The 24557-nt window shown below is 51.9% G+C and overlaps 1 protein-coding gene across 3 annotated transcripts in view; it reads right to left on the reverse strand.

Annotated features, from left to right (window-relative positions):
- Positions 1–24557, reverse strand: part of RGS3 (regulator of G protein signaling 3) — an 82359-nt gene that overhangs the window by 36517 nt on the left and 21285 nt on the right. For 2 of the 3 annotated variants that reach the window (XM_050907926.1, XM_050907928.1), the window contains 6 exons: positions 24142–24481; positions 23637–23676; positions 19090–19280; positions 17324–17407; positions 9374–9485; positions 2956–2996 (listed from right to left, as the gene is read on the reverse strand). In XM_050907926.1, the coding sequence (XP_050763883.1) occupies positions 2956–2996; positions 9374–9485; positions 17324–17407; positions 19090–19280; positions 23637–23676; positions 24142–24481 (808 nt within the window). Of the gene's footprint in view, positions 1–2955; positions 2997–9367; positions 9486–17323; positions 17408–19089; positions 19281–20802; positions 20809–23636; positions 23677–24141; positions 24482–24557 lie in introns of all 3 variants that reach the window. The other variant, XM_050907929.1, reaches the window with a different exon arrangement.

Consider the following 24557-nt stretch of genomic DNA (forward strand, 5'->3'; position numbering starts at 1 on the left):
CAGCAGGACCCAGCCACGGGGCACTGGTGCACCACATTGCTGGGACCCCGAGGGTGCCAGGAGTGTGCCAGTGCCAGCACCCTGCCAGGGATGCCCTCCTGAGCCTCCCTCCACCCCGGCTCCCGGCAGCCTGAGCGCGGCCCCGAAGCAGAGCCAGCCCCTCTCCGTGGGAAGCCATCCTTGCAGAGGGAAACCATCTCGTTCCCACAGTCGGGAAGGAGGCTGAGCCTCGCACCAGGGCAAAAGGAGGTCGCACAGCCGGGACCATGGCACCCAGTGGACACCATGTCCATCAGGCAATGGGGAGAGCCACGCTGGGCTGGCCTGGAGATCTCCCCCCACAGCCCCACATGCCACTGCAACATGAGAGTGCCACTTCACCGGGCCGAATCCCAGCTTTCATTTGACAGCAGGCTGTGCCTTGAATCCACCCCACTGCAAAAATGACCTTAACACCTCAAACAGATGCTCCCACCAGCCCGCGAGGCATCCAAGCCCCCCACAATGCTTCTGTGTGCAGCCAGCCTGCAGGAACGCCCTTGAGGGGGACCGTCCCCTCCCTCCCACGGGCTGCCAAGACTTAAAACCTCCTGGTGACACCCCCACAACCCTGTAACTAAAGCTTCGCTCCTGAAAAGTAAACACAAAGAAGAAAAGACAGATGACCTGGAGGTGACTCTCTTCTTAGCTTCCCTGCAGGAAGAAGATGCTTAAATACTCCCAGACTGGCTTCCACAACAGCATCCCATCATTTAAGAAGAGCCCATCTCTGTTCGCCTGAGGTCTACCTCCACGGAGGACAGTTCACTGAGCCACACAACCCCCGCACTGCAAAAGTGAGAGGTTTCTGCTCTCATGCTTTAACAACCAGCCCGTGTCCTTGCAGCCTGGTCACTCTTTCCCCGTGGCTCTTGGGGTTGTGACTTGCAGGTCACCGTTTCCCAGAAGAGCAGCCGCAGGGAAGCTGGGAAGGCACGGTCCTGCCCTGGCTCGCTGCTGACTCACAGGCACGTCCCCCTCTCTGCGCCTCAGCTTCCCCTTTTGAACCAAAATTGCCCATTGCTGGAGAGCCTGATGAGACTTACGGCTGGAAGTGCACTGTCCCCTTAACCTTGAAGCCAAGCTGTTTCTATCTGTGCTACGTACTCACGGCGCACACAAAAAAGCCGCCTCCTCCCTTCCTTGCAGCAAAGACCCAGCCAAAGCACGCAGCTGGAGAATCCCCTCCCCACCTACCCACAGGCAAGATCTCACATCAGCCTCATCTCCCTAGCTCAGTGCAGACCACCAGCCTCAGAGCAACCCCGTGGGGTCTGGGAGGAAAGGGGTGGCACGGGGGATGTCCTGCTCGGCAGGCTGCCGTCTTTGAGCCGGGGCCTGCCCCGATGTCACCTGAAAGCCGTGGGCTGGCACGGTGCAGGGTGTGAGCAGCCACCCCTGGGGTACGGGCACGTGGCAGACCTGCTGGTCACCGCAGGTCGGGAAGCTCCTGCTCCACTTGCAACCTGCTCCAAAATACTCCGGGCGGACAGGAGGAACAAGAAGGGTTTTGCAGAATCCCGTAAGTGTGGCCGGTCCAGAGCTACTGTCCTCTGTGGGGGAGCGTGCATGTAGGAAAGCAAATGTTTCACATTTTCTATACAACTACGACACTCCAACCGCAATGGATGTCACAGATCTCAATCACCAGAGCTGTTAGAGCCATTTAAGCCCCTCAGAAGAAAGCCAAGCACTTCATTACATCTTGACAAAGACGAATCTTCACCTCTCAAGATCTCATGAAACGCAGCCAGCTCTCTTTCAGTCACTTCCACTTAGGGGCCCTAAGCTTCTAAATTAAATGTCAGGCTCCAAATGCATTTTTCCAAATGGATGAGAAAATGCAGGAGTGCCTCATCCCGCTGTCGGGATGTCGCTGACGAACACCCATCGCAGCCTTTCTGAGTCAGGGCACAGGATTAGCTGGGTAGGGACACACCACGCAAGTCTGACGTTACACTGGGACATGCACTGAGCAAACCCTCGAGGAGGCAACTCCTGCCCGACCGCCCCAGGAAGAAACAGAGACAAGGAAGGAACAAGAGGGAAATGCGAGAGAGAACTCATCAGCCGATGGTTACGCAGCAAGTCGTGCTTTGGCCCAAATCCCAGCCACTCAAGGTGAACAACTTTCATTCTGAACATTTTCATCCAACTTTCACAATAGCTTATTATTTCGCGGTCCTGCTGAGCAATGTTTGCCTTTCTCCTCTGTGCCCTGGGGATCTTTCCCAGATCCAAACTTCCACCTCTGAAAATACAAGGCCTTGAAACCAGGAACACAGTAAAGTCACTTGAAAAGGAAGAAAAGCCGCAGCATTCAATGACCAGGTAGGTCCAGTCACTGTGAACCTATTTTGCAGTCTCCTTGGCTGCTTCACGACACAAATGTAACTGTGCCAATGTCTGAGTGATTCCAAATCTGTTTAGAGCATTTAGCCATGTACCAGCCACACATGTTTTTAGAGCTACGATTATATGTCTTTTAAATTGAGCTTCCTTATTTTATTTGAGGGCTTCAAACCCGGGTGCTTGAAGACAAGAAAAGCAAGATGCCTAAAAAATGAAGACAAAACAGTTGGCAAGGAAATCTGCCCCTGGGCGAAAGAATCCCAGGATAAAACGAAAGTGAGATGCCACGAGGAAGATCCACCTACTGTGCACAGGGGGAAGGGGAAAAGCAAATCTGTCTCAGTGCTGCCCAGCCTCCCCGTTCATAGATTCCTTTTAGGAGCTTCTTACTAATACATTCTGGCTTTAGCCATTACATTTCCTTTCCAGACCTCTGGCAAATTAATTAAAAAGGAAGTTAACATCAGCCCGTTAAAATCTCCTTGCCCCAGCAGAAAGGATCAGAGTTGTTAGTATCTGTTCAGCTCTCACTAGAAAGTTAATTTGGAAAACAGCAACACTCACCTCTGCAAGGTAAAGGATGCAGAATTTCCGATCTTCTGAACCTATAAAGAAGAAAAAACAGGATCAAAATTAAGCTACAACTGCATTTCTGCAAGCGGAGCCACTGGCAGAGGAATTGGCTAAGAGACAGCATTTAATGAATATTTATTGTTGTCACCCTACAGTACCAGGCTGTGATCTGGGAGTGATGTATGCTGCATCTGCAGGGGCCATGCGCTGGGCAGGCTGCATTGCATGGTATCTTGCATGGACTCACTGCGCTATCATGGATTCTCCTTTGGGTTTGTCCTTTTGGAAAAAGGTTTGTTTCATTCAGAGGCGACGTGCAGGCTCTTCTGCCCAACCTGCCATGGCACGTACAGCCTGATTCCTTCCCGGGGGCTGCGGAGGCCCCGCAGTGTTCGCACAGCCATCCTGGGCACCGGGGTCGGGTCTCTCCCATCTTACCTCTGTGGATGCTCTGCTCCCAGGAGGACTAACCAGAGCAGCTCCTGTTCCTACATCCTTACTCATTCCCAGCTTCTTGCCCCAAGCCCTTGGTGAGGCTGGTGGTAGCTCTGTCTAGTGCTGTCTGTCCCAGCCTCCATCAGTGCCAGTGGCTGGGGTCGGTGCCTCTCCAAGGGGATGGAGCCGAATCCCAGGGCAATGGGAAGCAGCTGACATGGGGCAGGGGGGAGAGCTCATCCTGCTCCATCGGGCTGAGGGCAAACCTCCCAAGCCCCCGCCAGTGCGACACCGCTCAGGAGACCTGGCCAAGGGACTTGCACTTCTGCAGCTTTGGGAAAGGAGATGGTGCTGGAGGCAATGCAATGACCAACGTTGCGATCCACATCTTGCTAAATCATGGAGCAGCCCAGTACGGCTCCTCATCTTGCTGCCAGCTATCCCAGGGGATGTGTTACGCTCCAGCTGCTCCACCGGGCTGGTTCCTGCAGGCCTAGCCTTCCCTGTACCCAACAAAAAGGCATTCCTGAAGATTTGCCCTGGTCTTTGATCCCTGCTGGTGAGACACGAGTGTCCCCAGCCCCAAGGGAAGCCAGCTCCTGGCATACATCAGCCTCGCAGGAGGACATGAAGCTGCCACAGGACAGGGTCACCTCAACTCTGAAGCAGGACATCCCATCTCCTGGAGCCAGCTCGCTCCTTCATACCAGCATGCCCTGCACCAGCTTTGCCCTTGGTAGCATGCAGCATCACTGGGCTGCAGCTTTTGTAACCCTTTTAATGACATTATCTCTGCCATGAGATCAGATCCGCAGTCTGGGCACGGCCGCAGATCCTATTCAAAGCAGTGTCAGCACAAGCTCTGCTTCATTTCAACAGCCTGAGCTGCACTAATGATGGGAACAGGCTCTGTACAGTGGTGGAAACACCCTGTTCCCCAGAGGAAAGCAATTCTTCTGCCGCAGGCAGCAGCCCAAATGTCAAGATAAGAGCTGTGACCCATTGACGGATTCAGATGCCTCGAGTCACTCCATGGGCAATGCAAAACCCACAAAGAAGGGCAATGGCCTGGAGCCATTTGCTGGATTTCTCTTCCAGCTGCCCCTTGGGGGATCGCAGGCCTGCCTCCGCTGCCAGCTTCACTTTTAATGCACGTTGCAGGATATGGGCTGGAACATCACTGTGGGGACACCAAGACACCGTGCCACAGCAGCTGCTGGAGCCCAGCACCACCAGGAGCGTTGCTGCGGACCTCGCGGATAAGGAGCCCTTGTGTGTTTTCAATAGCTTCGCTCTGCTCCACCTTGGGCAATGCGAGGGTCAGGGAAGCAGCCTGGCCCCAGGGCTGCCAGCCAAAGGGCTCCAGCACTGCCCCCCCAAATCTTCACTTCCAGAAGGGGAATGATGCTGGAACCTGAAAGCACATGCTGAACAGGCCTGGCTGGGAGCCCGTGTCTCACCTCTGCACCACAGAAAAACCATTCACCGCTCTCCACGGCAATGCCCAAGCACTCCCAGCACCATCTTCCATAAATCCCAGCAGGACCATCAGGGAGCATTTTGCTTGTGAAGCCAAAGCCTCTGATGGGATCCCCTCAGCCAGTTGTTTTCCCCTCGAGGGAGGGTTTGGAGGCAGGATCCGAGCCTGCTGCCGGCATACCACGAGTCCACCATCCCCTTCTGCTGCTTCTGCTTCCCACGTGGTCAGCAGTACAAAAAACACCCCATCTTCTCAACCAGGCTCTCTGCTCCTCCCCGCACCATGACCAAAGCTCTCCAGGCTGCCTTGCAAAGCAGATTGCAGAAGACCAACATGTCCCAGCCACTTTCCCTCAGGAGCTTTAACCAGGCTTTCCTGGCTGATGTGAGGAACAAGTCACCCTCTGGAGACATGCACCCTCAGCAAAGAAAGGTGATGTCAAGCGTAACGGCCCTGGGAATGACCCTGCTTCTCTTGGGCCTCTGTTTATTCCTTCTGCAATAACAAGTGATCCCGACAAAGCCCAAAACCATCAGAATTAAGCTCCCTTCCAAATTCCTCTCCGTGAGCTATGAATCTTGGCATTAGCAACCTCTACTGCCAGCAGCTCCTGTCCCCTGTCCCTCCAAGGCTCACTGCTACACATGGCCAAGCAGCCCAGTGCCTACGGGACACACAAAGCAGGGAGCCAGCCTAGGCTAAGGAACTGCTTAAATCCCATTTTCTACCAGTAATTGCCTTTAGAGAGAAAACAAACGGGAGGTAAGAGACTGGCTGCCCAGCCCTGCAGCTGGGCTTGAGCCAGTGCCAATCCCCGGCGAGGCGTGAGGGGAGGCAGGAGAGCGACGGCAGAGCCAGGAAGGGCAGACCCGAGCGCAGATTTCAGCACAAACCAGGTTTGCCAGGATTTCTTCCATTGGAGCTTTTTCCAGTCTCCGGAGGGTCAGGCTGGAGTGCTGGAGTCTGCTGTGCCTCGGAGCCGTGCAACGTGCTCTGCTCATCTCCTGCACCGCAGATCACAGAGGCCGTGAAAGACAAGGGGAGAGGCACAGCCTCGTGCTGGCAAGGTGGCAGCCAGCTGCCCGGGCTAATCTGGGGCTCCTTTCCCCACGCAGCGCTACATCCACACCTTTTTTGACAGCTGAACAGCGCATGCTCTCAGCCAAATTCAGTGAAATGCTAAAAGGAAATAAGTAGGCGAAAAAAAACTCACTTGAAGATATTTCAGTTTCTTCCTGATGTGCTGTGATGGGGACTGGCTTGTCTTTCAGAGTAACTTGAACCGTCCCTGCCCCAGGGCTGAGCTGCTGCGTGCGCTCAGCACAGACAAGAGGAGGGTGTGAGTTTTGTGGGGACACGTCCCCCTCTCCGGCTAAGCCTCGTCCCGCACACCCATGCTGACGCGCGGGGCAGGCACTTACGCAGCTCCCGGCACAGCAGCAGCTTTCAGTGCCGCCCTGGCTCTGCCCACCTCCCTGTGCAACCCAAGGAAAACACCCGCTGCTTGCAGGATTTGGGTGGTGCATGCCAGGCATTGGGTCAAAAAGATGGGAAAACAGGGAAGACGGTCCTGCTCCTTTCCACAGCCTCCTTGCACGGCCCAGGGGACCGTGGCAATGCCCACAGCGAGGACAGGTACCCTGCTTCCCGGCCCCTCGCATCTGCTCAGCGAGGACGGGAGTGCATCCGGCACCCAAAGAGGAGCTCACAGGGCAGGGTGCTGAGGGGCCCTGGGTGCCTGGGGAGAGAGGAAGGCTGCTGTGCGCATCCAGACCTGGCTGCCAAGAGGGGACAAGCTTGTCACCCTCCGTGGCACATGTCCCTGGGGAGGTGTGGCAAGGCGCAATCCCTGGGTGCTTCCCAGCATCCTTGGGGCAGCAGGGAGAAGCCGTGGCAGGGCAGAAGGCCCATAAATCACACTCTTGGCCTCTGACTATCTTGGAGCCGTTTGCTGTAAGACACGGCGGGTTGGGATGTCAGGGAGAGCAAAGCAGCACATGAAAAGTCCTTGTTTGCAGGATCCCAGCTGGGGACGGGGCTCACAGCCTGGGGGTCCTCATTCCAGCTGCAAAACACGAGCACTCTTCTCTGTCCCAAAGCCGAGCGCACCCACCCGGGGGGGGGCAGGATCCCAGCGAGGCGGCGACCTTCGCGTGGAAATTCCCACAGTATCTAGTGAGGAAGCCAGCCCTGTCGCACTGGAAACATTGGCTGGTGTGGTGCTCATCAGCCATGCTCGGCTTCTAAAGCAGGAAGACAGAGCATTGTAAAGCAGATTATACTGATTTGCTTTCGCACAGTGCAGCGAGCAGCAGAAACAGGAAACATCACAATGGTCTTCAGTGTACCGGAGATGTCTCAATTGTTATACTCAGCAATACGCCTGTTCCTATTAATGTGCCATTCAGTTATTTAGGAGACCAACAGAAAATCCCTGCCAAAAGGGACGGACATCTTTTTGCTCGTTCCACTCCCCTTTGAAGCAGCCCTGCCCAAACCAGGAGGGTGAGCTGCCTGAAAACCGACTGTGCTGGATTCCCAGCGTACGGGGGGCAGTTCGGCGCTGCAGAGACAAATATCCCCTTCGGAGAGGCTTGCTAAGCTATTCCAGATGTGATCCAGCCAAGTTATTATGGCAACAAGGAAATAAGTGGCAGAAAACCGCTCACAAAATCCAACCGCTCTGCCTGAGGTTAGGAGGCGCATTCCTGTGCCGAGCTGCAAACAGACCTTCGTGCACGGAGCCGGGACCAGCACCGGGGAAGCTGATTTCTTCAAGGAGGCAAACAAGAGCAGGGTTATTCAACAGCCTGTGAGAGCAGCCAGGGGCGGCACGCGCGTGCGTTCCAGGAACAGATGCTGACCAACAAGCGCTTCAACGAGGAACAATTTCTTTTGTCCGTTTCTTAGAAATAAGCAGCGCTGAGAACAAACTCAAACAAAACCCAGGGAAGCTTCAATGGCTTTTCTAAATGGCTCATGCCGTGGTGCCCCGTCTCCCTCACTGTGTTTCTGCCCCCACCAAATAGGTCAGTGAATTAATCTGAGAGCAGAAACGTTGTTGGAAATGGGAAATAACGACTGACAGGCAGCCTGTGGTGTCCAGCACAGCATTGCAGATCCCCAGCACTGAGGCTCACAACAATGTGGGGCACGTGCAGAGATGCAGCTCATCCACAGAGCTCACAGCTCAGCTGGGGAAAGTCATGGGAAGTGGCAAAATTCATCCAGAAAATGATCCCTCTGGAGAAGCAGCCCAGGTCTGGATTAATCCCTTTTGATCAGGGCCATGGGACTGCATAAAGACATCAGCTCATACAGTTACAGAGTAATTTGGGTTGGAAGGGGCCCCTCTGGTGGTCTCTAGCCCAAGCCCCTGCCCAAAGCAAGCCAGATCAGGGCGCTCAGGGCCATGCCCAGTTGAGTCCTGAACACCTCCAGGGATGGAGATCCCACAGCCTCTCCAGGCAACTTAATATTTGACCAACCTCACCATAGAAAAGTTTATCCTTGTATCTAATCACAGTTTTCCACGTGGGGTCCCAGTCCAGCGACACCCGCTGCCTGGGCTCGAGGAGGAGCCCGGGCATCAGCCCCACGCTGACGCAGTCGGGCGACTGTACACAAAACAAGCCCGTACCCAAAAAGCGGCTGCACCAAAGAAGGAACAAGGTGGGACTGGGCCCAGGGCCAAGAAGTGGTTCCACCGTAGCAAATAGGATGTGGTAGAGCAATTCGTTCGTTCCTCTTTTGACCTTGAGTAGCTAAAGGCCATCTTTTCTACAGCCTCAGCATTTCAACTTGAAATAACTGATTTTAAGTCATCCCCCTGCCCTAGAAGCCCTCTCGGAGCCTTCAGCTGGACGTCAAAGCCCAGTCAAGGTGAAGAGAGTAAGGGCCCGGCCTGAAGCCTCCCACCGAGGCCAGGGTTTGCTCTCTCCTCGCCAATGGGGTGTGCATGGGGGAGGGATGCTAGCGCAGGGGAAAACCGTGGGTGGCTGAAGGGAGAAGTAGCAAAGTAAAGGTTAGTAGGGCTTAGCCAGACTCCCTTGGAGACAGCCTCTGAACTCTCTCGAGGCACCACGGGACAAACCTCAAGACTTCACTTCCCTTTTTCAGCCTCGGCAAGCCCCCGCTGTCGGCGGTGTAACACCAGCAAGGGGAACAGCCCAGCACAGCAAGACTCTGGGGAATGCCAGCCCAAAATCCCTGAGAGACGCACCCAAAAAGCCCTGGGAAGTGGTGCTACCTGAGTGCCCCTGAGGCGTCCCAGGAGATGGAGCTCCCAGGCACTGGGTTAATGCAGGGATGGGAAGGGTGATGCTGGCCCTGCACCCCAAGGAAGGATGATCTGGCAGCACCAGGTGGATGGTACTGCTACATGCTGGAAGCAATGGGATAGTGGGGTGCTATCCTGCTGCTGGCCAGAAACCTTTATAGCTAGCGGCCCAGAAAATGCCCCAAATGTCTCCAATTGCTGCTGCAGACACTCACCCTCCTGGAGCTTGACACTCTGCAGGTAGAGAGGGTTCCTCAGCACATTGCAGCGTCCAGGCTCATCCTCCTTGGTGAAGAGCAGCAGGTCGGAGTAGACAAAGAGGGTCACCTGGAAGCACAAGAGCAGCAAAGAAGAAGCTATAAGGAATGCATCTCTTGGCACTGAGACAGTGTCGTGGAAAGGTCCTCTACCCTGGGGAGACACACCAGCCACAACAGGCAGCCCAAGCACCCCTTCCCTAAGGGGCTGATTGCTGCTACACCCCTCAGGGTGCTCCCAGTAAGCTTCGGACGAGGCTCCCCCCACTTGGCAGCCACCTACCGAGGCTTGTGGAGTCCCGTGACAAGAGGGATAAACCTGCCCGACAGTTTAACGCCACGCAAACACACCCTCTCTGCTCTCTTGTGTCACTTCCCATTTACATAAGTTATAAATCAGAGGAGCAGGAGGAGGGAATAAGTTGCCGACTAATCCCAGCACACTGTAGAAGCTGCAACCTAAAAGCAAACATGATCTCCCCGAACACACTCATGAAGGAGCTTCTCACTGTTCTCAGCCTTTCCATGCCCCATTTCGCTCCCTTTGAGAAAATAACAGTTTGGCTTTTACAACAGCAAAACCCATGAGAGCAGTTGCAGGGAACAAACTTGACACCTTTAAACCACGCTGACGGGTGGAAGGCAAACACTTGAACCGAGTGTCTGCCCAGCTCTGTGCTTGAGCAGTGACTCAAGTGTCCTAGAAGCTGGGAGCTACTCCGGAGCAGTGGTAAGTGCTCACAACTCAAAAGGCAGATTTTGTTCTGCTTCTGGCTCATGCCTGAGGTCCCTAGTTCAATCAGTACAGATTAGTGTGATCTTTAAAATAAGAAGAATGAGCTTCTCCACTGTACTGGAGATCCTTGACCCAGAAACCTACTGGGGGTGAGCTTGGTGCAATCACTATGCCAGTAGCCGAGGTTTGAGCCTGTCCTGCTCTCCAGCAGAAGCTGGGGGCACGCAGCAAAACTTAGAAGATGCCAGGAAGCGGCTGCAATGTGCCAGTGGGCATACTGGATGCTGGACCTTCTGCATACTGCCAAACCGCGCGCTGCTCTCAGCACAGGACACAGCATGTGAGCACATGGCTGCTTTTAACTGCTCCTTGGGATGCTCCCAAAAACCTCCCACAGCAAAAGGAAAGCTGCTTTGCAACACTGAGCAACAGCAACGAAGGTTTTGTGGCCTTTTAGCAACCCTTTCGCAAAAGCAGCAAACAACCCAGCATCCCAGGGGCTTACTGGGAGCTGGCACCGCTGCCACCACCAAGTCACCCTTTGAAAGGTGACTTTGCTCTGGACAGGGACTGAGTCACTGTTTACGGGGACGCACTGCCAGTACAGTTTGTCTCCATGCCCAGCGGCTGACGGGCACACATCAGGAGGAGGACAAGCTGGGTAACAGTTTATCCCATGGTGGTGAGTCTCACGTCAGGGCAGCAGCATCTGGCTTTGAAACCAAAATCAAGCCCTTGCCACAAGATTTCTCCTTGCTGTGCAAATTCATTTTTGTGGGATTCTTAACAAGCACAAAGCTCCTGGTGTAGCTTTAATTGACAATAAAACCAGGGAGTGTCTGTTTTTCTCTGTATTATTTGGAAAATCCCTTCCTCTGCTCTCAACACACTGTTGGCCTAGTGCCCACATTCACCCTCTTCATTACTTCTGACCTTATTATTAATACAAGGAATAATGAAGTACAAACTGCACTATAAACTTTCTCCCATGCCCATCTTGTTCCAAAAGGTAACTTTTCTGGGACATGTCTGGTGCCATCCCAGGTCCCTCAGCCTCAAAGAGGAGATGTTCAGGGATTTTGAGAATAGCAACTCAGCAAAGTGAAGGAGATAAAAGCATGATCAGCAAGTGGTCATGCTGCAAATGGAGGACAGAAGATGAAGACCTAATACACATGGAAGTTTAAAGAGTAGAAAAAAGATTAGAAGGATCATCAGGGGAAAAAAAAAATCACTTCAAAACCAAGCAGATTTAAATAGGGAATCACGGAAACAGAAATACACAAAAAGTATTTACAGGTAACCTTGTGCTTTTATGGGAAGATGGGACTGATTGCATTCAGGATGTAGAGAACAAAAAAGCACAGCCAGCGTGGGTTACGTAAGAGCATCTCTATTAGATGCTGCTTCCAGGAAGACACTTGGGTTTAGAGCAGCTCCACACAAAACGATTTACAGAGGTCCCTCTGCTTCTCCAAGTTGCTGGGGGAAGAAAACGAAGGTGTCCACACAGCCGGAGCCAGCACCGTGAGGCCCAGGGCTCCAGCAGACCCTGCTCAGGGGTTCCGGGGAGCAGGACCGGCTCTGTGGGGCAGAGCACTTACCCCACCTGCAGAGCTGAGCACGGGAAACTCGAATCACGGATGACCCTAAGGCAGCAGCCAGCAGGTATAAGAGGGGAGGGCTGGACCGAGTAATCTGGAGCTCTGCCTAGGGTTGCCATCACAGCGCTGACAAGCTGTAACATGTCTCTAACAGCCCTTTGCAAACAGATCTGGTATCTGCCATGAAAAATCACAGGGCCCATAAAAGCAAAAGAGCAAACAAAAAAGAAACACAGCACCTGAATTCATCCAGGCAAGACACAGAATCCACCAGAGTTGCTCCTTGGAGAGTCGGAGTATCTTCGTAACTAATTTCCTACCCCAAAATCAGAAATAAAACAACTGACATGATGAAAGGACTCCTCTGAAGACAGAGAGAGGCACACTTGTGTTATTACTAGAGTGATCAAGGCCACATGGCCGTTGTCACACCGACCTTTTAGGGGGATGTGAATAGATTTTACGGGGGGCGGGGGGGGGGAAATGTTCGTCGAGGCTGACACTGATGTCTCGGACACTGTGCATCTGGGTGTGCTCTGCGCCACGGCAAACAGCAAAGCCTCTTTTGCTGATGGATTTAACTTACTACAGACTATAACTGGCAAAGCATTGTTACAGAAGGAAAGGGCACGTTTAAAGTGTTTCCTAAAAGAAAACAAGGGAAAATGAAAGCCAGGAGGGAAGGTGGAAAGCAGTGGGTTAGCGTGCTTCCCCAAGATGAGAACAGGAGAGCAACGCTGGGACTGCTACAGAGCCCCACGGCAGGAAGGAGGAAGCGATAACCACGCCTTGTAAAGCAAAATATGGTAACAAAAACATTATGAAAAGATGCCCAGAAACTAAGCCTCGCAGCCAAAGTACCTTCACATTCCAGCTTAAGAATAGTTAACTCTCTTCCTAACCCCGTCCTCTTCTGCTCACCTATGCACAGAGAGCCACCACCACTTGGGTTACGGCAGGGAGGAGTTTGCACGTTGCAACTGCAGCAGTACGTCAGCGGAGACACCGGCAAAATGGATCAGTGCAAACCCTGTCTGCTTGTCCCAGCGCTCGGCAGGAAAAGCCTGAGCCAGGGGATGCTTTCTGAGACATCGCTCGCTCGCTCTCTCTAGCAATAGTCTCATAGCCGTGCCCAGCGAAACAGAGGGAGCTGAGGAAGCAGTGTGAAGCAGAGGCAGGTCTTTTATGATAGAGCTTTCAGATGCCAAAGGAGAACATGGTGATGATCACCTGCATTGCTGGCCAGAGAATGCTGCCTGCAGCCGGCTAGAGAAATCCTATAATTCTTGGTGGGGAGCTCTTAAGACAGGTATCCACCCCTAGGACTGAGCCACACACATTTTCTATTTACCAGTACTGGATTCTTCTCCAGAAGAACTGGGTGCAACACCAAAGAGAAACTCCAGTGATACCAGTATGAGGGTTGTGTCTGCAGAGTTCATGTGTCCCCATTCATTCAGTTGAGCTAAATGGATGAAGCTTTCTTAATCTTCCTCAGTTTTTTCAGATCTTGATTTATCCTTGTAGCCTTCTTGTGAGACCATCCACATTCTCAGCATCCTCTACGAAGCAGACATCACTGTTGGACTCATCAGACCAAGAACGACGCAGCTCCCCACATACAGGATGGTATCACCCAGTCACTTCTATTCCATGCTCCCCTGATCATATGCTTCAAAGTCGTAGCTTTCTTGGCTACAGCTTTGCACTGGCAGTTACTCACTTAGTTTTCACAGCGACCAGAGCAATAGGAGAACATGATTAAAAGTAATCCAGTTACCACAGCTTCGGACATTAGCATCCCAGTCAGCTGAGCCCCGGTCTAAAAAGAGCAGCAGTCTAGGCTTTGCAGGTGGGGTAGGTGCACGTACACAGGCATGGCACTTCGGAGATGAGCTTGAACTTCCCAGGTCAGGGAAACTTTACCACCCTTCAGTGATACACTAAAGCCTTTGAGTCATTGCTTTCCATGCTACAGCCCTAACTCTCTAAGCATGACCTGCTCCTTTGCTCCTGGATTTTTACTTCTGCATGTACGCATGTTAAATGCATGTTCTCCGAGACTTCTCAGCAGTCTTTTAGCCCACAATGCCTTTACTCTCTTTTACTGCCTTACACATTTTTTTTCTGCCAAGATTATTGGCAAGGAATTTATACACTCAGGAAGGAGTTTGTATGCTCAGCTAGACTTTGATGAAGATATACCACCACACTTGCCAAAAGGAGATCCATGGTGAAGGCTTTAGCCGTCAACCTTGAACCTCACCTTGGCTTACCTGAATCAAATATTCTTCCAACCAAATATTCTCCCCCACATCAGGGGAGAGCAGGCACTGAACACCTCAAGGGGTCACACACCTACCCTCAAACACTAGCATACGCAGTGGCCATGCAGATGGGGAAATGGTGTAAAACATGAGGAAGAGAAGGATATTAAGAGGCAGCTGAAGAAGGGACAGAGTAAGTGGGACTAGTGTGGTGGAGGGAGGAGGTAAGTGCAGGTTTCTGGTATTCTCACCCAAATTAAAGTGTCTAAAAAAGGCTGAAAACAACATCTTGAAACATCTGTGCCAGGGAGTAGGGTTTTGGTCAACCCACTGTGTTGGCCAAACTCAGCTACCCACTGAAACAGGGAGCTGGCAACCCTGTCCCCAGCCAGGAGTGCCAGGAACTTGCAGTGCAACACTTGGGATGAGAGAGAAAAGCCTCTTGCTCTGCAGAGAAGAGCGTAAAACCTGGGCATGCCGGTCCATGTCCTGGCAGATCTTGATCCCACTCCTGGCAGAGCTGGGGGCTTTCAGAGTTCAAGGGAGAACCATCCTGATCTGCAGACCCTGCCGGGATGGCAGAAAAAGATTGCTGTGAAGGGGGTGAGCATGGCCCACGCTGTGAAGGTACCTCAGGGCTTTGGGAAGTTGCCTCCAGGTACATTAGAGATGGACCGACAAGGACAAAGCCCATGTTCGACACCTTGTGCACAATCACCTGCATCATGCTGGTTCCTCTGGCACTCCGCAGGCTGGAGGGATTTCAGAAGACCATAAAAGCGGGAATTGCAACAAAGTCTAGACAGGATGTGATTAAGGCCTGAATAAGGATTGCCCCAGAGGTAAGGTCAGGGAAAGGACAGATCCTGGCAAGCCTCCAGAGAGATAGGTTGACTCCTTCAGGAGATGGGAGAGAGTTTGCTCAGTGACAAGGATGCAGTGCCTCACGTGGAAACTGCCAAGGGGAAAAGATTCTGGTTTTTTGGAAAAAAAAGAAAAAAAAGATACAGGACCTCCATCTCCAGCCCCGGCACCTGGGCCCTCCTCTCGAGCCACTTGGCCAAAGCAGAATAACATACAGAAAACAGTCCTGCAAACCACAGGAGCAGTGGTCCAGTTTGAGAGAGGCTGGGTGGGAAAAGCAGTGGGAAAATGGAAAACCACATGGAGCAAGGAAGAAAGTACCGATCAGAAACAAGACAGCCTCTGTTCGGGCAGCAGAGAAGGCTGGAGAGGGAGTGAGCTCAAGTACAGCAAAAAGAGAAGTCCGAGCCCTTCTGTACCAGGGGAAGCTCCATTGTGTCCAGGCCATTTTAGGTCTTGCTGGCTTCAGAAGTTTAGGTTCTCTTACCTCACAGCCCATCAGGACCAAAGCAGACACACTTGCTCCGCTGGAGAAGGGGAGCCTCTGGCTTTCCAGAGAGACCTGCCCTGATTCCTTGAAGCTCTGCAAAGCCTGCCGTGACCCTGTGACACACTGCAGACATGGGAAAGCCCTTTCCCAGGGACACGGCTGATGTCCCGGTGTTGCTACCTACAACTGTCAGCTCCCAGCAATACGGGGCTCAGCAGCATGCCTGGGTTAACACCGAGGGAGACTCCTGCCTTCCAAAGAAGATGCGGCCACATGCTTGTTCCCATTCACTGCTTCTATTTTTTTACTATGCTTAGTCACAACGTCTTGCCTTGCCCCTCTGCCAGGCCTACACAGACATCACGGCCTCAAGGCACCACGATTCTCAAACACTTGTCTCACGTTCCTGGCCAGCGTACAGCATCCTGCCCTTTCCTGGCAGCAGCTCCGACTGGGAAATCCTCTTCCAGCCTCATGCTCATCCTTAGGGCATCGTAAGCAAACAGAGTCCTTTCCCTGAGACGTCCTCCTTCTGATCCTGCCCACAGCTGGGTCTCTGAACTGGCTAACGTGGCCACTTGGAGACAGAGCAGCACACCTCCTCCAAACACGCTTGTCCTGAGGCTCTCCATTGTCTAAATATGAACACCCGCATACACACACGTGCTCCACCCAGACTGCAAACAGCAGTAGTTATTCATAATTATTCTACATTTGGCTGCTACTACAGACCTTTAAGTCTGACCTGAAAGCAAGCAACTCCAAACCACCCAGGAGAAGCATCCTGACTTCAGGCTCACCACCATATTTCCAAGCCATCGCAGCACAGCCGTGCTCCACAGCCATGAGTTTCCCTGATTTTCATTCATGCAGGTGCCCAGAAGACCCCGAGCAGCAAAGAACAGCAGGACAGACAGGGGAAGGGTTGTATTTACAAATCAGTGCCGAGTTTCCTAATTGATAATGCAACTTTTCATGTACTTTGGCATTAAAAAAAAAAAAATAGTGATTCAAGTCAAAGCAGGGATGAATTACACGTTGAAAACCAGAAAGAGGGAGGAGTCACTTAACATAACACAATCTTGTACTGTTTTGTACAGGCCAGCGATATGACACGTCTCTGGGATTCTGCTGTCAGCCACCCAGAAGGTGTTACCCAGAAACTAAGATTAGTCAAGTAAAAATTCCATTATGGCTCTGTGAAGATGACACATTGTTCATTCCAACTAAATTCAAAGCAAAATTATTCTGTACAGTGGTGAGATTCTCTGAAAATACCCCAAAAGAAATGGCAGTTTCCTCCAGCACTAGTGAGCAATGCATGAGTGGGCTCTCCCAGCCGCTGCTTCCTCTGTCCCAAATTCCAGGGCTTTGCAGACTTTGCAGTTGGATGCAAGTGAAGCCAGCAGCAAATGTAATCAACACGTCCAAACTCTGGCAGTTTGGATGTTGAAAGTTGTCACATACACAGGTTCAGCATGTAGCCAAAGCTTAGTTGTTTCCCCAGATTTTTAACAGCCCTTCAATGACATTGCAGAAAAGAAGCTGAAGTAAGAAAAGAGAGAGGAATTTGGACATGTGACCTGTTTCAGGAACTAAATTGCTGAAAACCCCTGTAACAAGTTCTCTGTCTAGTTCTCTAACCTGCCACAAAATATTCTTAAACTCCCTCTTTCTGAGTCTGCCGGTGGCCTCAACTGCGGGGCTGTGACTGGCATGCATTTGCCATGCACAGTTTCTTCTTTGTGAGCATGAAGGAAGACAAGAAAAAAGTTGATTTCTAGCAGAGAAGAGTTTTGACATTTAGTTTATCCCATGATAAACTGACTACAAGTTTTTCCAAACATATTAATCTAAGTACTGCACAATAAAACATTTCTCAATCTACTATATAAGACTGCAGAAGAGCATGTTTAGAAAGCTCAGACAGCATGGAAAGAGTCTTACCTGTATAGTCCTGCTTCTGCTCTCGTGAAGCAGCAGCTCCTCTGACAGAAGCAGAGTCCGGGCTGGGTTGCAAAGATCTAGGGGCTACATTTGAAAGGAAAAAAAAAAAAAGAAAAAGAAAGAAACAGTCAAACCTTCCACTGGAAGTGTGGTTTGCCAGAAAAATTTTCCGCCCACCAAACCCACTTTGTCTTCACTTTAAGCTGTAACTCATTCAGGAAGAAGCCACCCCACACTGTGCTCAAACGGACAGAAAGTCTGCAGTCCAGCTACACGATAAAAAGAAAGCCTTACTCTTAACACCTACGTCAGACCCATCTATAAAAAGACAATCAGCCGCTTGCCTCTTTGTACGTTAACTGTTCTGCAGAGCGCAGGCTTCGTTATGGGCGCTTTTTAGCAGGAAACACAACCACAGCAGTGGCACATTAGGTTCTCACGTCCCTCAGACAAGAATATTTGCTACGTGATTTTATGGATTACTCTCGCAGTAAGTTAAAGCGACTTTTAAAAGGCTGCCCTTTCTCATGCCACGCTGCACGCCCAGCTCCCCAGTCAGCGCCTTCTCTGTTTAACACTGGAGAAGAACAGGAGAGGTTCAGTTGTCCTGACTGCAGAACAAACCCTGCAAAACCAGCCCAGGACGATCGTCCTGAGCAGCACGGCCAGCAGGCACATGAGGGTAACTGCCTGGGGGCCTCACAGTATGAGACAGTGTGAAGCATAAAAACCAGTTCCTGAAGCGGCAGAAACAGCCCAGACTCAATCCAAGACACAAGTTTTGGGAGTGAAGAGGCAGAAGTGCCTGTTGTGTTCCTACCGACAGGCAAACTGTGCCCACAGCCAGGGCTGGTGAATGCACTGGTGCTAACACAAACGGTCACCCGGGTGCCGTCGGGGAGGATGGAGGTGAGCATCAGCCTGCCCCCAGCACCAGCCCAGCCCCACGATTGCCCCCAAGCCGTCCGCTGGCTCAGGCCGGAGTGACAGACAACACGGATCATGGGTTTCAGCCCAAAGGAAATTGCCAGTCTGAGCTGACGTGACAGTGGCACTGCTGCTAGCAGGGGAGGACAGATGGTTCCCCACAGTCTCAGAGATGAAGGTATTCATCAGTAACGTACTTAAACGTACAGGATCAGATGAGGTTTTCTGGGGTTCTGGCCATATGAAGGACAAAATGGAAGACACAGAGGTAGTTAGAGCTACTACCACCAAATTCAGGGCTAAGTTTTAAGAAAGTCATTTATGGAACTGGGGAGTGAAAACATCCTCTGTCAAGCCATTACTGCTCTGGATCCTTGTCCATGATTTTAGCACCGGCCACCAGCTAAACTAAAAAAACCTTTCTTTGCACACTATAATTAACAGCACAAAGAACCTACGGGAGGAAACCGTATTGCTCTTCAATTACACAAAGTTGGTCGCTGAAGCCAAGAAGCTGGGACACCTTCTCCTGACTCAAGCAAGCACCCGAGGACCAGATTTGAAAGCTGAAAAGGGAAAAAACTCCAACAGAGAATCGCTTGGGCAGGACACAATTCCCTTTGAGAAAGTACCCAGCACTGTGCTGAGTATAGCCAGCTCCAGAGGAGAGAGCTAAGGATGACAGGGGATCCATGCATTCACGGTAGATACTGCTGGGAAATATATCCACCTTGCATGACAGCCTGGCCCCAACGTATAGCAGCAAGCTCTGACACAACCTGCTGTGCTGGGCACTGATTGCGTTAGATCCATAACACCTTGCTTCCAGTTGCGCTTACCTGCACAAAGACGGGGAACACCAGCACTTTGGGAGCGAGCGTCACGTACGTGCCGTAACTGGAGTGCGGGATGTGTGGCCTCACTATGGTACAGTTCTGGTAGTTCCCATAGCTCTTCATCGTCTGCACAGTCTTCATCAGCCTGGATTTTCTCCCAGACCCCATGTGCGATTTCCCTTTACATGCATTTCCTGGACCGACAGAGGAAGCAGAAAAAAACCACAGAATCAGAAGAGAGCTCCCGCAGAGCTGCTGCACGCTGCCAGCTCGGCTCCTGCTCTCTCAGGCTGGAGGAGGGCACATAGAGCCTAAGGGGAATAGCTGGAGCCGAGAGCTGCAGGGACGTTTGTCACTCTGCTATCAAAGTTTCCCAGGGATTCATAAAATAACAGCACTGACTTCTTTTTTCCTAATGCAAAATGAGATGTCCCTTGACATTTCTGCTCAAGAGCTACTCGCTTGCTGGACCAAGGACTTAACTAGATCACACCAGCAGCACAAACACATCTATGTACATACAAAAAAGCCCCCGAGGAAGTCACAGCAAGCTCAGCTGCAGGCCAGCACATCTGTCTCTGGGTGTACGCTGCCTTCTGCACAATTTATGAATACAGTACTTTGGAGGAAGAGATGTGGTACTATTATACGCACCTCCCTATGCAGTACTGAAAGTACGAACTAAGAAATATGGAACAACCCCAAACATGACTTTAAATGGTCATTCTTGAATCACAGGAGCACCAAGGAGGTTCCCACCATCAGGGAATACCTGCCTGCACCACTGAACTATGACCCTTCCCTTTCCAGGGAGGGGAAAACCATCTGTGACTAACTCAGGGTGGGGGAAAAAAACCCAACACTGGAAATTTAAACCTTGGGACATTTTCATCTACACAAGTCCTGCCTGCTCTGGGTTCTGGGCATGGGAGTTAGCAAAGTGCAGGAATTTCACATCACGGGGTGCTGGGTGGCAGGTTAATCACAGTTTTTAGAAGATACTAAGATTGGAGGTGTCAGAGAACAGGACAGAAGTGATAAACACATTCATGCACATGGGATCAATCCATGCCTTTCCAAATCGCTCCCAGGGATGCGATGGTTACTCAGACATGGGGGTGTATTTATAAAGGATGACCTCATTTTGCATGAGGCTGGCACAACCTCATCCACTGTTTTTCAGCATTACATTTCAGTGCTGGAAAAAGTCCGAGCAGCCTGACTGGTTTTTCCCTCTGTCCCTCTTCATTGCAGAAAGCCGTTATCCTCACTCAAAGGAGGGATTACACGGCAGCTTTCCTTTGCAGCCTCCCACCTCAGCTGGTCGAGCAGAGCGACGACTTTTCCCAACAAGCCAGCACCAGCTACTGCGGCCACTCCACACCTGCCAGTCTGCATCGCCAGAGGCCAGGAGACATTAGGTGGTATGTCAAACCAGTCCCAGAATCTCTAATGTAATTGATAATCCTGTGATTAAAAGCATTATTGATAATTATCAACAATTATCATTGTTCCCTGCTAGCTGCTGCGTGGGTGAGTCCTTCCTTCCGCTATAGCCGGGCAATTGCTGCTATATAGGATTTCTGAGCCCTTTCCTCCTAGCCCAGAGGAATGCCTTTGAATAACTTCAGCAAGCTCCCACCAGCATTTTGTCTCGCGAGCGCACGCACGGGGACACGGGGTGCTCTGAAGATGCTTTGCCTGGATAGAAACCACCATTCTCTCAGCACCAGCGCAATGAGGTGAGAGCATCACAGAGTGCCGGGAGCCGGTGCCTGTACGCACAACTGGCTGTGAGCAACTCCATGGTTTGGTGGGTGATCTGTTGGAGGCAGCAGTGCTAAGGACGGCTTTATGAGCCCTCCTCCCCAGATCCAGCACATGGAGCCGGGATGAGACCAACACACAGGACCAGAACCAGAAAGGAGCCGCCGAGCTGCTGCCCACGGGGCTGCTCTGCTCTCAGGCGTGCCGGGACAGCACGGCTGCCGAGCGGGGAGCAGCTGTGAAGTATTTCCCATGAATGACATTAATCCATTAGGCCCAAGGGCCTCGGCATTCTCTGGTGACCCCAGCATACAGTTTTGGCCATCCCTGATGTCCCCAGGCCCACAGCGCACATCTCTCCTGCCATTCACAAACTCCCATCACAGCGGCAGCAGGACCTACCACGCTGGGGAGAGGAGGTGGGACAGGTCCGTGTTCTCCAAGAGCCCTTAACCCCAGACCATGTCGTGCTGGGCACCAGCAACCTGCACTCTGTCCTAAAACTCACAGGCAACAGCTCCAACAGGAACTGAATGTCTCTCTAACCAAAAATTTATGCCTTCTTCAAAAGAAGCCCCACTGAAAAATCAAAGTATTTCCTTCCTCCCTCCTTCCTGAAGCTGATGAACCAAGCCAGCTCGGGTCCAGCAGGCAGACCTCTCCCCTTGGATGTTAACATAGCCAGGTGAGAAGCTGGAGCATTAGCCCATTCTCCCCCACAGCGATGCCTCAGGAACGTGTATGAGCAAACCCTCCTGTAGCTCCCTGCTAGAGGGGTGTCCCAGCAGAGACCCCCCAGCATCCCTCCCTCCAGCCACCCAGCCCCAGGAGTTTCTGCTCCCACCACAGCAGCTTTCTGCACAGTGGCTTCTGCCTTTGCACTGTAACGGATACCCATAACCTTCCCAAGCAGAAATGAGCCAAACCACTTCTGAACATGGCTCAGAGCAGATAAGGTCTCGTCCAAAGCAAACACACGAACCTACCCAACATTACATATTCCATTAAGTATTAGGAAATAGCGCGTTTACTTTCAGATAAATGCCAGCAGAGCCAGACCGTGCTCTGTTGGCAATCCAGACCTGCTGTTTACTGCTTGCTTCAACAGCCTGCCTTTGCAGGGGGGTGGCCCTCGTGACCTAAAAGGTTGTTTCCACCTCTAAGTGCAATAATCCTGACATTTTCTCTTTTCCCTTTTTCATGGTTGCACTGCCAGATAAAATCAAAGCACAAGATTGCTCAACACAGGACAGATACAATCTGTCTGGGCTGTTCAGAATCTGCTTTTCCTCTTATCCCTAAATCACCTCATTTTATCAGAAGAATTCATCACCTGCACAAGTCCTGTTTTCTGCACGCTGGCACAGAAACGCATCCAGCCTGCCCGAAGTGTCAGCTCCTGTCACTCTGTGACTGGTGGCCAGCTTCGCACTGCCGCGCTTAATCACTGCTCAGGTTAACTAACGCATTCTTCCCTTTGTAGACTTACATTAAATAAACTGAAAACAATCACTAAAATTTGTTATGGGAAGAAGCCCGAGTCTTTCAAATTCCACACTGCTGTAAGAACAAGTCCCCATGGTCCAGCTCATCTTTTCACAGGATCTGCAAACAGCAGGAAAGAGCTGCAATTATCCACGGTACAAAACATCCCCTGCAGTTGAGCTGTGGAAAATTCTTCTGGCTGCAGAGCTCCAGGGCTGGGAGCATCCAAGGCACAGGGGCCTCGGACCCACGCTGCTCCCTCCTGCTCCCCGGCATCCCCACCATGGTTTTGCCAGCCCCACACTTTGCCTTTTACAGACACTGCCCCACCTTTACAGGCAGCACAAAATTTTCTAGCTGGAAATTGCGCTGATAGCTGTGCCCACACCAGGGAGGGACTGCTGAGTTAAAGACGCTCCTGCAAGATCACGCCTAGGAGGTCAGCTCTGCTACGGACACACAGCTCAGCCTAAGGGCATCCTAACAGACCAGGGTGCAAGCGTGGCCTCCCAAAGCTCCCAAATCAATGAGCAGGCAATAGGTGTTTCTGCATGGACCTGGATTCATGCAGTCCCCAGCCCTGCCACACACCTGATCCCACTCTTCCCGCAAGCCCAACCATACCTGGTTCTCCAGGAAGACCCCAGCATACCTGTTGCAGAAAATGAGTTTATGCTTCAAAGGGTTTTTGAGGAGATCTGGTCCAGAGACCTCGTAGCAGCCCTGGAAATGAGCGTTCCTCAAACCTGGCACATCAACCTGCACTACTGTTTGTCCTAATTCAAGTCACGGCCATCCTCCTCCCTTAGTAATAAAATGAACCTCAAAGCAGGCGCCACAGTATTAGCACTCCCCTAGCATGTCATCATGCAAGAGAAGGGAAACACGTCACAGACATGCCCACGGACACATCTGGGGAATCACCACAACAACAACGCTTAGCATTTTCACACTTCATGCTTTCATCGTGCCCCTGATGGAAAGTCCCGGCCACCAGCCGCCCTTCAGCCGCTCCGTGAGCTCCCACAGGGACCTTCTCACCATGAGGCTCATCCAGTGACACTAGGAGCTGTGTTCTCCTCTGGGCTTGGGGGTCAGGTTCTTGCTTTTACATTTGACGCAGAGAGTAGGAAGATTACACTACCCAAAAGCCCCAGGCTTCTGCCACTGTCCTCAAAACGTGCGGGACTCCATTGCAGCATTGCAGGGCTAAGGGCAAGGACTCCATCGTGCTGGCAAGACCATGTCTAGCTCTGCTAGGTGCTCTGAGCAGTGTTTTCAGCACATCAGCAACTTACCCACAGTGGTGTTGTTCTCTTGATAGACAGGCCTCAGCAGCTGTAAGACACAACCCAGGAAGGACACAGTCACCTGACGTAGGCTTGAAGTAGACTTTACAACACCCAACTGCAAATTTTAGCCTGCCAAACCCAGCAAAGCCAAAGCACTCCAGAGAGGTGAAAATCATTTTTGCCCTATGGCCAGCAGAAAATGAGAGCAATGACTTGCCCTGTGGTCTACGCAGTGGAAACACTTCCCATATCCTCACCCCTTGAGTGAGCCCTGAGAGGAGGCAGCAGGTCATTCACCCCGGCTCTACAGTCCTAGCGGTAAATGTTTTAGGAAATTAGTGAAAACTCCACCAAGGGACACAGGTCTGGCTTGTAAAAATGGCATGTGCTCTAGCAAACATTTAGAGATGATGCTCGAATAAGGCTGAAGCACAGGCCAAAAGAGGATACAGCAAGCACAGCCAACAGCCTCAAGCAGTACCTTGAGCGTGGGGCTGGAAAGCAGCCCTACCTGGCTCCCTGGGTTCAAAGGCGCTAAGATGATGTAGTTCTGGTCCGCAGTGGAGGGGACCCGGGACAGGGGTGGCATGGTGTTCTGGCTCCGCTTGCCGATCTCCGTGTACCTCTCCCAGCTGTTCAGCACCAGCCCATCGCTCCCATCATACAGTATGTGGCAGCTCCGGCGCTGCTCGGGTCGCAGGGGCATGGTGCTGTTCTTTTCCCGCTTGTTGGGTGGTGACTGGAGGTCATAGGCAGACTTGCAGGATGATCTGCGGATCATGCCTTCGTGTCCTGACTTGACCTGCGGGACGAGCCTCCAGACCAGCAGTATGATCTCAGTGGGACAGTTCCTGAAAGAGATGGCGTGGGGCAGGTCAGAGATGGAGCAGGAGGGAGTGAGGCACCCCGCATCATTCAGACAGCCAT

This window comes from Gymnogyps californianus, chromosome 18 (assembly GCF_018139145.2).
Source record: "Gymnogyps californianus isolate 813 chromosome 18, ASM1813914v2, whole genome shotgun sequence".
In the NCBI taxonomy this organism is placed as follows: Eukaryota; Metazoa; Chordata; class Aves; order Accipitriformes; family Cathartidae; genus Gymnogyps; species Gymnogyps californianus.